Consider the following 18153-nt stretch of genomic DNA (forward strand, 5'->3'; position numbering starts at 1 on the left):
AATGGGGAAATACCCAGAAGGAAAACATTCTTAGGAATGGTTTCCACATCATCCTTAAAGCCACTAGAGGACTGTCTGGGGTAATCATGAGTTAGCAATGACTACAACCTATTTTCCTTAAACTACATTTTAGTAATGTGACTTTGAACATAAGTTTCCTTACAATGTCCTTCTCTTCCCTCCAAATTAACACTGAGGAAATGAGAAAAGTATTAAGCACAGCTTTATTCAGCAAGGACTTATAAGACCCACACAGCAATATTTAGAATGTCTATTTTTTTTTAAAATCCACTTTTATTTACTGTTCTAGGAATTCCTTCCTTCCTTCCTCCCTTCCTTCTTCTCTCCTCCCCTTTCTTTCCTTCCTTCCTTCCTTTTCTTTCCTCCTTCCCTCCCTTTCCTCCCTTCCTTTTCCTTCCTTCCTGAGGAAGATTAACCCTGTGCCAATATTGTTCTGTTTTTTGTACATGGGACATCTCCACAGTGTGGTTGGTGAGTGAGTAGGTCCACACCCTGGGATCTGAACCCACAAACTCAGGCCACCCATGTGGGCATGCGGAATTTTAACCACTCAGCTGTGGGGCCGGGCCCCATATTGTAGGAATTTTGAGGGAATTACCAGTTTTACTTTTGGTTTGAATTCTTCCATTTTTTCTTCCCAGAGAAGATTGTATAAGAAAAGTGTTTTCACTTTTATCTTCCATTTAACTTCTTGGTAAAATGTTTAGGCAACAAATATTAAACAATAAGTATTAAATAATCAGCTCTATTTCTAGACAGGCAGTTACTACATATATGTTGGTTTCTAAATCCATGAGCTCCACTTTACCCTGATCTTCATTTCTATGTCCTGGCTGCTTATTGGAAGTCTCTACAAGGATGTCCCCAAGCACCTCACGGTTAGTATGTTCCAAACTGAACTTCTTACTTTTTTCCCTAAAACCTGCCCGTATTGGATATTCTATCTCAGTTAGTGGGTTCATCTTTTTCATAGTCTCCCACGTGAAAGCTGAGCTGCTTTGATATCTTGTTCCTCACTTACACATCTAATTAGTTGCCAAGCTCTTTTCATTCTGTCTTAGTATCTCTTGGTCTAGCTCTTTCTCTTTCTTCTCATTTCCACTGCCTAGTTCAGACTGGCTCACTTTCCCTGTGTAACATCTTTCTAACTCATCTCTCTGTTTCCAGTTCTTCTCCTTGCAACTGATCTTCCATATATGCTGTCACCTGAGTTATTTTTCTGTAATCCAAATAGTATCTATTCCTTGCATAAGCTCTCTATGGCTAGCTTTCCTGATAAAGTCTAAATTGGGTAGCCTGACATGGAAGGCCATTGCCACCTTGCCCAGAATTCAGCCTGTTTTTGAACACAATCAGCCATTTTTATATTTTCAGTGCTTTTATTTTGGCTCCTAACCCTGAGAAATTCCCACTCCAAACGACATAGCCCAGATGCATAGAGTTTCTCTTCTGTAAAGAGTTTCTCTATTCATGTTTCCTTAGAACTTTGTGATCATTTCCTATACTAGCACATATCACATTGTGTTATAATTGTTTGTTTATACATTTTTACATTCAGTGAGTATTTACTGAATTTCTGCTATATGCTTGGCAGAGTGCTAAGTGTTGGGGTTCAACAGTGAACGTGGTGCCTGCCCACATGAAACTTACATTGGGAATAAATAAATAAAATAACTGGAGATTTGAATAAATGCTTGCAACTGATCTTCCATATGGGACTAATATAAAGAATAAACGTCTGTCTACAAAGACCTCCCTGTAGCCATGGTACTTTAAACAGACATGGTGGAAGAGAAGGAGTCTGAAGGAGGCCATGAACATTTTCTTCTCAGGCCTTTGCTCATGCTATTTCTTCTGCTTAGAAAAGAGTTGGTGTCATTAAGGAACAAAAGATAACCAGTATGGCTGGAGTATATGAATGAAGGAGAATGAAGGAGGGGATGAGAAATAGTATAAGATGAGGCTGGAAACATAGACACTGGTCAGTTTATGTAGAGTCTCATGATAAAGGGTTTGGAATTTAGTAGTTTTCAATAGAGAGCCACTGTAAGGTTGTATGTAGCAATGTGACGTAATTTTATATATTTTATGAAAATTACTCTTGCTGTTAGAGAATGGATCGGGAAGGGGCAAGAGTAGATGCAGAAAGCTAATTTGGACACATGTGGTAATCTAAGTGAGAGATGGCTGTAGCCAGGAGTACGGTAGTGGCATTACAGATAAAGAGGAGAGAGATGTTAGATGTAAGATTTGTTTTGGATACAGGACTTGCTGATGGATGGATGCTGATGGATTGGGTTGGTGGTGGCAGGGAAGAAAGGGAAGAACCAAGGATGGCTCCTAGGTTTCTGGTTTAATGACTTAGTGACTAATGCTACTTTTCAGTGAGATGAAGAGGGCCTGGGGTAGGTGTGGGGGCAAGTTTTTTGGGGAGAAAAAAAATGCCAGCCATTCTTTTTTTTTTTTGGAGAGATTTTCTTTTTAAATTTTTTCCTTTTTCTCCCCAAAGCCCCCCGGTACATAGTTGTATATTCTTCGTTGTGGGTCCTTCTAGTTGTGGCATGTGGGACGCTGCCTCAGTGTGGTTTGATGAGCAGTACCATGTCCGCGCCCAGGATTTGAACCAACGAAACACTGGGCCGCCTGCAGTGGAGCACGCAAACTTAACCACTCGGCCACCGGGCCAGCCCCTCCAGCCATTCTTTTTAGGCATGCTAAATTTGAGATCGAGGACATCTAGGTGGGGTTATCAGATAGGCAATTAGATAGATGAGGTTAGAGCTTGGAGGAAAGGTCCAGGTCTGGACATGCAGCAAATGTTAGAGTCATTAGTGTAAAGATTGTCTTGAATGCACGACTGTTGATGAGATCACCTAGAGAGATACGTGGACTAGAAGAGAAGGTGTCTTGGGAATGAGGCCAACATTTGGTGGTCAAATAAAAGAGGAATAGCCACAAAGGGAGTTGTGTAAGCGTTCCAGTGGAAAGCCAGAGCCGGGGAGGATTTTCTGAAAGAAGGAGTGGGTGATTGCAGAATGATACTGGGCATTGAACGAGCTGAGGACAGAGGGCTGTCCAGTGGACTGGTGCTGTGAAGGGCACAGTTCTAGCTTTCTGGTAGACTGTCTGACTGTAGTTCTGCAGGCTGCCATGATTGTCCGCTGAACTCAGACGTGAGAAAGTGGGTGTGGCCTATGTGGAAAACTTCTTAGAGAAGTTTAGCTGTTAAGGAAAACTGATAAATGGGATGTAACTAACAGGGTATGAGGAATTACAGGAGATTTTTGTTTGTATTCACAATGGGAGATATTAAAGCATATGGCTGTAATGCAGGGAATGGCCTAATAGTCAGAGAGAGATTCTTGCTGGAGACAGCGGTAGGTAAATCAACAATATCCTTGAGAAGGTGACAAAGATACAGAGCCCAAGACATACCTCTTCTTTCTTCTAGCCTGGGAGTTGCTGGAGCAAAGCTTGTGTGTTTATTAATCTTAAATCCTTAGTCCTTGGCACATAGTAGATGTTCACTGAGGTTTTGAATGAGCACATAAATTTCATGCTTACTCTGTGCCTAATACATTGTTGGCTGATGTGACCTGGAATATATAGAAGGTAGAAGCCATGGATGCTTGAGCTGAGGTGACACAAAGCAGATGAGATAGTAAGTGATCAGGTGTAAGTGGGAGGTGAACAAGGGCAGGCTGTCTGTGCAGAGGAGATATGCTTGAAAAGGATGGAGAGAATTTAGAGGAGAGGGTACGAAAAGGAGAGGCAATTCAAATGAAGATATGAATGTGGACTAAGGTGCAGATTATAATTTAGAAAGACTTGGCAGAGAATTTAAATAACTTAAATGTATTTGACTTTTATTTCGCTTTCCTACCCAACACACCGTTAGCTTGTCAAAATAAACTCTTAATATTTTGTGACTTACATGTTCTGCCTTTACTCTGGAAGTTCCTTAGATTGTCTTACATGATTTCGGCAGGAGAAATGTATAGTTATGTTGGTGTTGGTTATTGCGGCTAGAGAGGGTGAAGAAGTGGGTAACTGTATCTTTTCTTCTACATTCCTAGTATGCCTTAAGTCAAAGCTGTCAGTAAGGGAAATACTTCCTTTACATAAATAATATAGAACATGCAAAGTAAAATATGTCCTCAGTAGTGTCATACATTCCACTCATAGTAAGTTGGAGAATATGAAACTATATTTAGAATCTTCAAGCCTTGTTTGAGTCATTTGTCCCATCAAATATATTACCTGAGCTCATCTTAGTGACCTTGGGTCCCCAGCCCTCCTCTCCTTCCTTGCTCAGGGCATTTCTGGTAGAGACTGGTCGACAGGAAAATGTCTGACGAGCAGATAGCAAGAACCAGAAGAATCAGGACGAACTCAGACGGGGCAGCCCTCAGTTCAGATAATCAGTTCTCGAATAATCTGTGTTTGGCTGGATATAAATGAAACAACACCTGCAAAGACCTGAATTTCTGGTTTACCCAAATATAGTTTTGAAAATAACATCTATGACCAAAATCAACTATAAAAGTAGTATATAAATATCTATAAAATATAATCAGTCCTCTTGACTATAGTCAAGAGACTGTAGGTAGGAAAAAAATGAAGAATTTTCATTAAAATTAATATTCACACCAGTATCTTCTCTTCACCTCCCTCTAACATATATGGAAGGGTGTTTATCTCTTCCTCTCGCCTTCAGTTACAAAATTACATTTTCCTCCCTCATTATATAAGGAAAGTTTAGTTCAAAATATAGAGAAAATTTAAAGATTAAAGAAGAAAATTTAGGTTTAAAAATCAACTCCCTCTTAGCATTGTTTTGTGAACATTCTCATCTTTGCTCTGCGATCTTGCCTATCATTGGAGGCCTCACCTAAGACAATGGCAGTGGGGCAATCTAGGGAAGTATTTATGGTCTAAGTTTGTTTAATCTGTTTTCACAGAGGTGTCTGTAATGGCAGTTCTCTTCAGGAAGCTGTTTTGTGTTATGGCCTTCAGCTTTTCTAATAACAAGAACCTTGGCCATTCTCCAAAACCAAGCTAGATTTTCTTACATTAAATTAAGTCATTAAGGCAAGTTAGAATGAATGTAGAAAAGCTTCACTCAAGAGATTCCCCAGGCACGCATAGATGAGTAACATGTTGCCTGCCCTCTAAGAATTTATGGACTAAAAGTCATGTAAGAAAGTTCCACAAATAATATGATGAAGAGAGTGAGAGTCCCAGATTTCAGAGAAGGGAAAGTAACATTTAACTTGGGATGTCAAAAAATTAGTGTTGGATTTGTGTTTGCTTTTCTCTTTGTTTGAGAGGAGGACTTCTGTCGGGGGTGGGCCCGGGGAGAATTCTGTGGGAAATGTCAAGGCTGGAAGCAGAGGGAAGGGCTGGTGCAGGTGCAGCCGGCCTTCAGGAGACAGCAGCCCCCCAGTGTGGTTGGAATTGGGAGCCTGCGGATATCACTGGGATGTCAAGATGAGGTCCAAGGAGAGAGGGTCTGAATAGAAGCCTCAAAGATAGGCACCGGGGAGCTAGAGAAGGCTTTCCAACTTTGGAATAAAATAACAGTTCCACTTACGGGAGAATCGTTCTTGTGGGTCTGCTTTATGAACTGGAGTGGAGAGAGCCTCAGGGTGGAACTGGAAGGTGTCAGATTGTCTGGATAGTTTAGCGGCTGAGACTCTAGGCAAGTTAACTCACTTCTGAATGCTTCAGGGAATATGATGTTAATGCAGTTTTGTGCAAATTGAATCAACTCATGTAAACTGCTTAATAGCACTCCAGAAGTTTTGGCTGCATGAGCTGTGGCAGCCCGTCACCCAGAGGCGTCGGAATGAAGGCCTATGCTGTCAGAAAGGAAACTGGTGACATTTGTAGGGAATTCCTTTGATGTTTATGATTTTTAAAAATTATATGTAAGTTGATTGAATGTCTGTAGTTTGATTTTTTTTTTTGTTAAATGTGGATAATAACGTCCTTTTTCCGTGGCAGAATAGTAACCTTCTAACGTGATTTTTTTCTTAGGCTTTCAGCATGCTTGATGATTCTTTCATATGTGACACATTTAAAAGTTGGCTGAGTATTAGCATTGGTATGTTAGGGCAATGTTTCTTTACTATTATAATAAAAATAGTATTACAAGTCTCTACGAAGTCACAAGCTGATTGAAGTATGAAAAGGTGAGGTTATTGTGGAGAAAAGAAGGAAAATAGAAGTTTATTTGTCAACAAAAGAAAGGTGCTTTCCAGGCGCTGGTCATCTCATCACTTGTCTAAAGCAGTAAGTTGCATTTTCTTGTGGTGTGGTTTCCATTGGTAAAACACATGCTATTCTGGATACAGTTGCCATCTTGCCTAGGATGAGCCTTGGAATTGAATTTTAAATAAATCAATGACTTTACGTGGATTAAAAGAATTTACAGATTTTTTCCATGTCTGCAATTTAAGCATGAGATTTGCATAGATAGCTGGTGTGCTTGTCGTCTAGTTCACTGCTCTTTGCCACACGTAACTATTTTCTGAGTCTTACGTAAATTAAATGCACCCGATGTAAATATAGTTGGTTCAACTATATAGTGCTGCCTGCAGGTGAGCGGCAGGCCCTGCATATCTGATTTCTAGGACTTTGTTTTACCTATTATGGTGCTTATTTTGACGGCAAATCCCTTGTCTGTCTGTCTTTCTGACACACATTCTCTCTCTGTGTATCTATATGTGAGCCAGAGCCCTGTGATGCATGCACAGACGGGCTCTTTGCTGTTATTTAGCTCCAGGCAGAAAACAAGTTGTGTGGGGTGGGTTTTCCTTCCAGTCATTGTTTCTGTGCATAATGTTAGAATACTTACGGCACTGTTGCTGCCTTCTGGAAGTTGAATTCTTAGCACTTTCTCTCTCTTATGTAAATAAATGTACTTGTTTCATGAGACTCCTTTAGTTCCTGAAATTCAAGTTTTTTTACTTCCTTAAAAAAGAAAGGTGAGAAGTGTTACAGAAGTGGAGCTAGTTGGAAAAGCGCAGACTGACTCCTTTGAAGAGTGTTTTGAAGGTGAGGGAAGATGCCAGGTGTAGCCTCCTCATGGCAGGGCCCTATTCACACCGACATCTTCAGTGGCCGCTGCCTCCCTCAATCTCCAGTTGACTTCTCCTTACCCCTGAGTGTGAATGCCCAGGGTTGTTTTTGGAGCAAAATTGAGGCTCTGGTTTCTGAATCTGTCGTGAAGGGTATTTCTCCCTATAATCCTAGACTGCCACCTTCCTATTCTTAATCCTCCCAGCTTCCTGCCAAAGATTTTGCCTTTTCTTCCTGCTTTTGACTAGCTTAACTTCATCCTGTGCATCGTTGAAACAGCATGGCCTGCAGTTCTGTTGAAATAAAGCAAGAATTTTAGACGAGAAATCTGATCTCAGATGAAGTCAGATATAAGTCCAGCTTGGTGTGTCCAAGGCTGACTTCATTTAGCTGTGTAAATGCTTGTATCTGCCTCCGACAGCTCTGTGATTTCTTTGCATAATGTCTGGCTTCACTGACTTGTAGCCAGAAAATAATGCCACTGAAATACCCGAATGATAGTACTGACCCGAGACGAACCATTCCAAATTGCCAGATTCTATAATATACCGGTTTCATTGTGAATGTCTTCTTAAACCCCTAGCTGCCCCCAAATTAAGGACTTTTAGAATAATAGGACTTAATCATAGATGTTTTCAGGCAAAACAGAGAAAAGTCATGTTGCACTTGTAGCTCTTATGCATTTACACAGGAATTTGAGAGAATTAATGACATTTGACATCAATTGGTTATACCTGATTATGCTTCAATCATAAAAATTGCAAACAAGTAGGAATAATTTCAATGCTAGCAGAATGTTTGTTTTTAAATGCTTTGGTATGCATTTGAGGTTGTCTCTAGGAGTAGAGCAAGCCAACCAGGCAATTTGTCAAGCTCTAGTACATTTCATCTGGAATCTGTCCAATCAGGAAACAGAAATAACTGAGAACATTTTCTTTTAATACTCAACTTGGAGTTTGAAATTCCTAATGATGACTGAGAGTGTTCTACATAGCCAAAGTGCTGTTAAATCATTGAAGAGAGATTATACTATGTCCAATAGGATTTAGTATGTGTATTGCACCACTTTGCACCCAGCTGCTGTCGTGGTCCTGGCAGGTTATGACCCACGAGCACCCTTCCTCACAGCCCATAATCTCTGACGTCCACCCCACTTTACCTTTGATGGCCACGCCCTAAACCTTGTCACCTCCTGGAACAGCTTCTTCTGTGTTGAAATCACAATTTAGTCATCCCTCTCTGACCGCAGCCTCTAGTCCTTTCACTTTCTCTCCCTTGGAAGTACCAGTATTTGGACTTTTTCAGGGCCTCCAGGACCTGGATCCCTTAGTTTTTCCCCCTCCTTCCATCCTCTTCTTGCCTTCCCACAGTGTCTGTTACTTCAGCTAGGCCCTTTTGCCTCCTTCTGTCCCCTCTGTTTTTCTGGCTCGCCTGCCTGGAAAGCCTGCAAGCCTGCAGCAAGCCAACTGCCCCTTTCTCAACACACTTTTGGGCTGCTGGGAGCTGCAGGAGAAAACCCCACAGCTCTTCACCTTGGTACCACCAAAAATTCATGACCTTCACTCTCACTGGGCTGTTAACAGTCCCAGGAATTTCTTGTTAACTTCTCACTTGATTGCCAAAGTCTGTCCCGGGTCCCACCTCCTCCACTCCCAGATGCTTGTTTACAGCGCTTGTCTAATCATCTCATACTCCCTGTTTAGGTTTTGCCTGGCTCCTCTTCGCGTTTACAATAAAAACCCTTAATTTGACCCTTAAGGCTCACATGACCTGACCTGGTTCCTGCCTAGCTCCCCAGACTCCTCTGTTGCCCCATCCCTATTACGTGTTTTTTTTTTTTTTTTTTTGGCTAACTCTTTTGAACTGTATTCAGTTTCTGGTAAGCACAGGCTTTCTCTTCTCTGTGAACTTGCCATCCCTTTATCTGAAACACTTTCCCAGTCTGTGATTTGCACCTCCTCCCCCAACGCTTCACCTGAGTAACTCTTTATTCCTCCTTTAGGTCTTAGCATAGATGTATTATGTATTGAAGAGCATTTATCAACTCCCCACTCTCCACTGCCCGCCCCGACCAGAGACTTCGCCAAGTGCCCCTTCTCTGCCCCCTCTTTCACCCTGTACTCCCCTACATTAGTACTTCTCTTCTCATATTGCCTGTTTATTTGTCTCTTTCTCATAACAGACTGCTTGCTTGGTGAGGGCAGGGACAATATCTGTTTTCTATTTTATTTGTGGTTAGATGCCTACCTAGTACCTGGTAATGGGTCTTGGCACCCTGTAGACATTTAATACAATTTTGGGGGTGAATTAATTCACAAATTATTCATTAACTGATTACTATGTGATAACTACAATGGCATCAACTAACATTTCTTGAGACTTCACCATGCCCCAGAGACTGTTCTAATAAACTCTGTTTTGACCATGATTCTGTGCTGCCTCTGCCTATGTGGGCAGGAACTTTGTTAGGTCCTGAGGGTGAGAGTGGGGCTGTGGGCGGCGTGGTTAGACATGTTCTCGGCTCCAGAGGAATGATAGTCCAGGGGAAGAGATGGTAAAAAGAACAGCTCTTCCAGTATGAAATGCTCAGTTTCTGGATGGACGTTTGTACAGGGTACTATGAAAGGACAAGGGAGGAGAGTTGTACTTTAATTCTTTGAAAGTTAGTAATTTATGGTTAGTATACACATAATATAACTCAATTCATTAAGTAGAACACACTATTTTCTAACTATTCTAATAAAATCTAATGTTATAAAACAGCTAAATAACATGGAGACTATTTACGTTGCCAGATATCTTTAGCTTACAAAGGGAAGTTAAATAAAGGGGTTTATTATTATTCCTATAGATTTCTAGCTCCCCAGTGCTCAAAAAATGGAATTATATTTACCCAAATTGAAGTGACACCCATCTTTGTTTAAAAAAAAAGGTGGATCACAAAATAGATTTCTATGTGCAGTTTAAAAAACTTGGTTTTTGAAATTCGTTCTTGTTCATTTTACAGGAGAATCATGAAAAAAGTCTCCATGGAGCCATCTGAGCGACTGGCCAGTCTCCAGGCCCTGTGGGACAGCCAGACCGTGGCCGAGCAGGGCCCCTGTGGTGAGCATGCATTTTAAAATCAAAATGTAAACGGCTGCATGGATGTCCCCCTGCCAGGAAGTTAAGTCTATTCCTGGTATGCTACTGTAAAGGTACAATTAGTTTTAAGGTGTAATTAGCACCGCACAGACTTCAGGTTGGTGGACAAAAGTCCTATATTTAAGCTGTATTGCACCCTGCTATGTACTTACTATAGGACGGGGGGAGAATCTTTGCTCTTTTCCCAAACGGAAAGAATATCAGCATTGTCGACATCAGCCGTATTTAAGCTTGTAAATTTTAACTTAAAAATCACTTAGCCGAAAACCCGTCACGTTTCCGTTGTATATTTCAGGTGGATTTTCTCAGATGTATGCCTGTGTTTGTGACTGGCTTGGATTTTCATACAGGGAAGAAGTACAATGGGTAAGTGTATCTGTGCGCACATGCACACACACACACTAACATGCACACATTCACACACAGCTGGAGACTATTCCCATATTTGACTGGCTTATTTCTTTTTCCCCACTCTGTATTTTTTTTTTGTTTAAAATCTTCCTCCCTCAGATTACATAAATATCTGCCTATGTCATTGTCTAATTCTCTTTGCATCTCTCTTGCTTCCCTGATCATCTATGTGGACTATTTACATGACTGAATTATATTTCAAATAGGATGTGGATACAATTTATCTGACACAAGACACCAGGGAATTGAATTTACAAGACTTCAGTCATCTTGATCACAGGTAAGCTACTTCTCTTTTTCCTTTCGTCTACTCCTAATTTTGCTCTCAGAGCTGCACTTCTCTGTTGATGCTTACGGATGTACATTATCTCCAGAAAATCGTTTTATACAGGGAATCAGGAGAATCTAAGAATCTCTGGATTTTACCTTTCAAGTAGTATTTTCGAATGTGTTCATCACTATGAATGATTTGGGGTGGGGGTTCTTGTGTGTATCTCAAATCTAGAGTTTGTAGTTAGAAACTATGGAAATGATATAATTCTTAGGTTCTTATACTGGCCCACAAAGGTCTATTTCATCTATCCCGTGTATAAAATATAGTACTATTTTATATGACTGCCTGCCATTTAAAACATTTTTCTAGGAGGAAATTTTACGCTGAAATCCTAACAGATGACTTTTAGTTTACAATGTCTTTATGAATTGGGGATTGTTGAGGGTATGTGTCCGTATGTTGGTGGAAAGCAGTTTGCCAATATCTGCCTTCTGATAGTGATAATAGAACTGTAGAACCTGTTACGAGTTATTTGAGAGACTTTAGGTTTTAAGATCTTGACTTTAATATATTTAGCGCTGTGGGCTAGTGTGATCAGGCCCCAGGGGAAAAGCCTCATTCAGTTGCTCCTTCTTTCTGCAGGGGCAGACCTATCCCAGTTATTTCACTCCCCGACAAAGTTGAGCCTTGCCCTCGCCTCTCCCGTGTCTTTTCTGGTAATTTATCCTGTCCTATTCCAGTCTCCTCCACCGTGGATATGCTGCTACTTATTTTAGGTGGACAGATATCAGCCCTATGGCAGGGAACCCCAGCCCAATAAGTCTTTTTCTGTTTGGAATTGAGAGAGAACTCTGGGATTCCAGCTGTTCCTTTTAGGCCATTTGGACAACTGGAATTGCCAAGAGAATTATCGCCTCTTCTTACCACCAGCATCTTGCCCCCCAAAATGTCATGTCAAAGAATTTTTCCACTTACCTGGTAGGAAATCCAGAATTGTAGTAGGCTCCTCGAAGAGTTCTAGCCAACTGAATTGAGCAAAGAAAAAGTATACTGAATGGGTATGACTCCTCCCTGCACAGCCTGGGTCTGCGAAGGACAGGGAAGCGGGTTCAGCTGTGTCTGTAATGGTGGCTGAAGTGCCTAAAGCTGCTCCTCCCCGCCGCCTCAAGCTTGGATTGGCTTCCTTTTTTTATGCAGCAGGCAGGTTTTTCCTGCCTTAGAGCCATTTTCCCTCTTCCTATGTATGAGGGAACTTCATACTCAAGTTTAGGCAAGGTATTTCTTGTGTAGCTCATGAAAAAGTGAACTGAAAAACAAAAAAATAAAATGTTTTACTTTGTAAGTACTTTCCAATAAAAATAGAAAATTTCATGTAGAATGAGATAGAAGTAGGTAGGTCTACAGTATCAGGTCTCAAGGTTTTTGGTCCCAGGATCCCTTTGCATTCTTGAAAATGATTGAGCTTTTGTTTATGTGGGTTATATCTTTTGGTGTTTATCACATTAGAAATTAAAACTAAAATTAAAAATATTTATTAATCCCTTTAAAAATAATGTTAATAAACCTATTACAGGCCAACATAGGTGCCATTTTTATGAAAAATAAATATATTTTCCAAAACAAAAATAAGTCAGCAAGAAGAGTAGCATCAGTTGACCTTTTGGCAAATGTCTTTAATTTCTGACTTAATAGAAGACAGCTGGATTCTCATCTCTGCTTCTGTGTTCACTTTGTTAGGATACGTTGTGTTTTTTTTTTTTTTAAAGATTTTATTTTTCCTTTTTTCTTCCCAAAGCTCCCCGGTACATAGTTGTATATTTTTAGTGGTGGGTCCTTCCCGTTGTGCCATGTGGGATGCCCCCTCAGTGTGGCTTGATGAGAGGTGCCATGTCTGTGCCCAGGATTTGAACTAGCGAAACCCTGGGCCGCGAAGCAGAGCGCAAGAACTTAACCACTCGGCCACGGGGCTGGCCCAGGATATAGTGTTTTGACTGAAGTATATAAAGAAAATCCAACCTTATGCAGATGTGTAGTTAGAAAAAGGATTGTTATTAATAGCCTTTTCACGTAATTAGAGAAATTTATGTTTGATACTTCACCACAACTCAACAAGTGACAGTTTCTTAAAGATCAGTTGCAATGAGGTATCTGAAACCATATAAGTGAACCTTTTTGTATTTTGTTACATTGAAATCCATTTGGTCCACCTTCTACTTTGAATGGGTCTTACTCATACATGATTTTGCAGCGTCCTACGTTGGTTATTTAGAAAATATTGGTTCACTGAGTTATGCATAGTGTCCAAATATTTTGCTGTTGTCCAACAGAGGGAGAAAGAGACATTTGTTAACTATCAGCACCGATCTTATCTGAAAAGGTTTTAAGTACAGCAAAGCTGTCAAGTGGCAGAAAAAGTTTCCCCAAAATCAAATTTTTGCTTTAAGATATAATTTTACTATTGGAAAAAGGTGCTATCAGGTAATTTTCTTCAGTGACTGGCTAGCATCTTACATTTGAGAGAAAATATCTGCTAAATCCCAAGTCTGAATAACCATACTTTGTCATTCTTTTCATGGTGTTCCAGGAAAAAAAGGAGCTAGTTCTGCTTCTAATTCCAGCTATCACACAAATACTCTACATTGGAACAGTTATCACTTTGGTATATAGAGAGGAAGCATTTTGTGATACTTCCATTTTGTTACACAGAATATTTAAAAGCCATTAGTCAAGGGCTCAGATTTCATAAAATGAGTACTTTTTACTTCTTCGTCAGGGACATTCTTCACTGAAATTGCCATTTGTTTAGAGAAACTATGGGTTTGTGGTGGTGAAGGATATGGTGTCTACAGCACAGCGTGGGGGTGCTGCCTGGGTTCCTGCTAAGGTGCCAGTACTTTTCGCTACCATTGCTTTTGCAACATCCGTGCAAATGCCATCACGGTGGAAAGGACAAGTTTGTTTTTGTATTATTATGAAAATAGTCTTGAACTTGTGAACCCCTTGAATGAATCTCAGGGTCCCCCAGGAGTCCATGGACCATACTTGGAGAACATCAGGCCTATAGGAGTGAAGACACCATAGGGCAGCCTGAGGTGTTTCTTGGGCTTTCTTTGTCTGTTACACCTTTAATCCTTTTTGCAGTGTTAATAGATTATACATAGCTTCAGTGCTGAACTTTCCAGCTAATCCACTTGTGCTTAATTTGGTGATTATTCTGTCGCAGAGGGAACTATATCTACAGTTACTTGAAATATATAGAATACTATCCATGGGGCCGGCCCAGTGGTGCAGCAGTTAAGTTCACACGTTCCACTTAGGCTGCCGGGGTTTGCCAGTTCGGATCCTGGGTGCAAATATGGCACTGCTTGGCAAGCCACGCTGTGATAGGCGTCCCACATATAAAAGTAGAGGAAGATGGGCATGGATGTTAGCTCAGGGTCGGCCTTCCTCAGCAAAAAGTGGAGGATTGGAAGCAGATGTTAGCTCAGGGCTAATCTTCCTCAAAAAAAAAAAAAAAAAGAAAGAATGCTGTCCAAAATTGAGAAACTTTGTCAAAACTTTTAGGATTTTCCTCCAAGAAGATTTTTCCTAATTCCTTAGCTGGAGAAGTTTCAGTTCATCAGTAAACACTGCATTAATGAGGTGGATCATAATCATCTGGTTTTCTAGCTTAAGGGCTAGAAAGACATTTTTCACTACTGAAACTCTAGATCAGGAGTTGGAAAACTTTTTCTGGAAAGGGCCAGATAGTAAATATTTTAGGCTTTATGGGGCAGACAGTCACTGTTGAAATTATGTACCACCACTGTTGTAGCTTGAAAGCACCTCTAGGCAATATGTAAATGAATGAATGTGACTGTGTTCCAATAAAACTTTATTTACAAAAATATGCATTGTGGGCTGTAGTTTGCTGACTCCTGTTGTAGATCGGTGGTTTCTGATATGGGATGTGAACACCCAAAGGAAAATGTAAGATAAGCTACAAAAAATATTAGAACTTCTATTTATATTTGTTGACTCATGTAAAAATGTCTGTTTCTGTTTTATAATGTATGTAATATATTTCTCTTGTAGTACTTAGTATATAATAACTAAATATTAGAAAATTAGGGGGTTCTGAAGATTTTTTTTTTACAGCAGTGGGCTTGATTTGTAACAATGATTACTGCTCTAGAGGTCATTTCTCCTGCTAATGCCTAAATACTCTGACTTTTTTTCAGAGCTCTAGCTTAATCACCGTAATCTTCAGTTTATTGCGTCTTTCTTGAGGGTCTGATTTTTCCCCATGATTCTTTTTATTAAAATTAGAGCCAACTTCTATCCAGCTTCTATATGAAGAGGTTGCTCTCAGTCCTGTTATATGGCCTGTATTAATAATATTTTGCCAATCAAGTTACAACAAATTATGATGGGTGAACATTCTATGTATGAGAAGCTTGAGCATGCTTATCCATGAAAGAATGGTCTATTCAGATGGTACAGTTGTCTGGAAGTATTCATGGTGGCATAATTTGTGTGTGATGTGGGTCATTCTGTAAACTTGAGAGGTTTTACAAAAAGGCATATTATTATTTTTCTCATTTAGATGTGAATCATGGAGAGGAGAATGGAGGAATTAGACAAATTGGAGGTGCAAGAGGAGAGATTAACTGGGCTACATGTTGAACTAGAGTTTGTTAGCAAATGAGAGCAATAATTCTCTTATCTATGTATGAATTTTCCCACTCTGTCCTGATTTGAACATAATTCAGATAGAAATAAGCAGTTTTGTTCACCATTTACATTTATTAAAGAACATTCTGTGTGCATTTACGTAGCTGTCCCTGAACCTGATCATTTCAGCCAGACTTCTTCTAGAAAGCTGTTCTCTTTTCGTATAATCAATGTGAAAGCTCTCTTGATGGCCATCATTTAAAGCTTTATTTTTTCATTCCACTCTTTCTCCCTAATACTTTTAGTCGTCATAGTTAGAAACATCCATTCTTAACAGTCCTTAAAACCATCAGTGCTCCTGGAATGGAAGTTCATGAGGGCTGGGCCACATCCTGTCTTATTTGTGCTATATAGCATGATACTCCGCAGTCAAACCAGTGGCTCAGAATAAAGGATTTTCAAGGGAAACTCAGCTGTGCTAGAGGGCACGGCAGAATCCTGGGAGACTGAGGGTATTATGTTTAGGAATGCCATCAGATTACTCCAATACTTTCTCCCCCATACTCAGGCTGGCGGTTGTTGCTTTAATGGTGTTCTTAACCTGATTTTGCTCTGTGTTACCAACCAATGGCTGAATCATGTCTGAATTCCTATACAATTCTGTGTGTTTCTTTCAGTTCACTCACCCAGGTCATTGCCTTTTTGCACCTAGGGGTTTGTAACTACCGTTTTTCCAGGAGCAGTTCAGATCCAAAGTGGGAGATTTGAGACATGTATGTGGCACTGCTGTTAATGTTGCAGGTCTGGTAATGGGAGATCTTAACGTGGTTTTGGCAGATTTATCATCTGAAGCACAGAGATGGAGGAAACAATAATCTGTATGTGTGTGAGTCCATCACCGCACGTGGAAGATGGATTTAGAAGGTGCAGGACTAGGGCTAGGGCATTGCCCTTGTCACTGTTCTCACCGCAGAGACCCTACTAATGTCCTGACACCTCACATGTGCCTGGGATCTGCTCTTCTTCAGAGATGTGCTGTGTTATATCACTGTAACCGTTATATCAGATGACCTATATAGCCTCACCCATTGACAGTCTTCAGAGGATTGATGAGATTAACTCCTCTGAAAATGAATTGAGGAATGGAGAACATGTACATCATCCTGAGGCCGCTTATGTGTCATCCAGCATGCTATTCTCTTGTCACTATAGACCAGCCTCCCTGTTCTGTATATTCGGCTACCTCACTGAAACCTTCAGGGTCTGCCCAGGAGCTTCAAGGTAGATTTACAAGCAACTTGAATGCTGTAATTGATTACTAACTAACTAATGCTCCATTGGAACTGAATGTGGGGCCAGGGACCCTGTTGTTACTGAATAAACGTTTAGGTGTGAGGATGACAGTGGCCACACTAGATCCATCCAGTTAGTCTCTGGAGAAGAAAACTAATTAGGAAGTACTTGGAAAATGCCTACTTGGTTGTTATTTATAGCTTCCAAAATGTTATTTAAGTATATTCTTAAAATTCATTCTGGTTCAGGTATCAATGGGCCAAAAAGAAGCATCGCTTTGAAAAAGGCTTTGTTACACATTTTTCATGGGATCTCTCAAGGGTCTGTGAGCTGACATGTTGAAAATGTAATTACACTGTAATTTGAAGTGGCAGAGAGTGAAGAGGGCAGAGGCAGTGGTGCTAAGGAGAAGAGAGTATATAGCTTTAAATACATCGATTTTTCTTGTTCCCAGAAGATTTTTAAGAGTCGCTAATCTCATCAATCCTCTGAAGACTCAATGACATGCATCATTGAGTTTAAACTTGACTCTTGAGAGCCCAGCCAGCAGTTCCTTCCCTTAGACTCATGTTTTTGTGATGTCATATATCTTACTCATCAGGGTGACGTTCTTGAGCCTGATACTTTCAGGAGAAGAGTTTTGAGAGTGGATTAATGCTTATCAAGGTTATCCTAAGGGCACTGGTCTAACTCTTTCCTAATCTAAGCTCCATCTCTTTATTCTTGCTCTCATTTAGAAAGGAAGAAATGCTGTTTGAAGTGTGGAATCAGGTGTAAATAGTATTAGCTTCTGTTTCCGTTCCAAAATTTCTGTAAATAATTCTGTAAAACAGTGGTCTCCAACCTGCATCAGATGGACTCTGGTGAACAAGTTGATGATATGTGAAAGAATGTGGAGAAAATGGTAGAACGTGGTTATGTTTATTTTTTTCTCATCCATTTTATTTGTATGTATGTGTATGTTTTATACTGTGCCTAATTATTGGGACAGTAGCACATGTGTATAATTTATAGATAAACACAGGTTTTAGGTAGGTTTGTGCCCAAAATACTTCTCGGTTTGGAGTGAATGATCAAAAAATTTTGAGACCACTTTCTTAGACCTCTGGTAATGTCCTCATCTCTGAAGTGTTTCAGGTTGTCACATCCTTCACAGAGTTAGTGAGTGGTCCAACTAATTGTTTAATAATAATCGGGATATACCTCTATATAAATTAGGATATCAGGAAGAAATAGCTGATCCATGACATTTTAAACTTTAAAGCTCTCTGACT

The 18153-nt window shown here is 40.2% G+C and overlaps 1 protein-coding gene across 25 annotated transcripts in view; it reads left to right on the top strand.

Moving 5' to 3' along the window:
* The window catches only part of CARMIL1 (capping protein regulator and myosin 1 linker 1), a 312501-nt gene that overhangs the window by 134617 nt on the left and 159731 nt on the right, over positions 1–18153 (top strand). For all 25 annotated transcript variants that reach the window (XR_011529654.1, XR_011529655.1, XM_070584187.1 and 22 more), the window contains 3 exons: positions 10112–10209; positions 10544–10614; positions 10866–10939. Coding sequence is in view for 23 of the 25 variants with exons in the window: in XM_070584187.1 (XP_070440288.1) it covers positions 10112–10209; positions 10544–10614; positions 10866–10939 (243 nt within the window). In the remaining 2 variants the exon portion in view is untranslated. The remainder of the gene's footprint in view (positions 1–10111; positions 10210–10543; positions 10615–10865; positions 10940–18153) is intronic.

This window comes from Equus przewalskii, chromosome 19 (assembly GCF_037783145.1).
Source record: "Equus przewalskii isolate Varuska chromosome 19, EquPr2, whole genome shotgun sequence".
NCBI classification, from domain to species: Eukaryota; Metazoa; Chordata; class Mammalia; order Perissodactyla; family Equidae; genus Equus; species Equus przewalskii.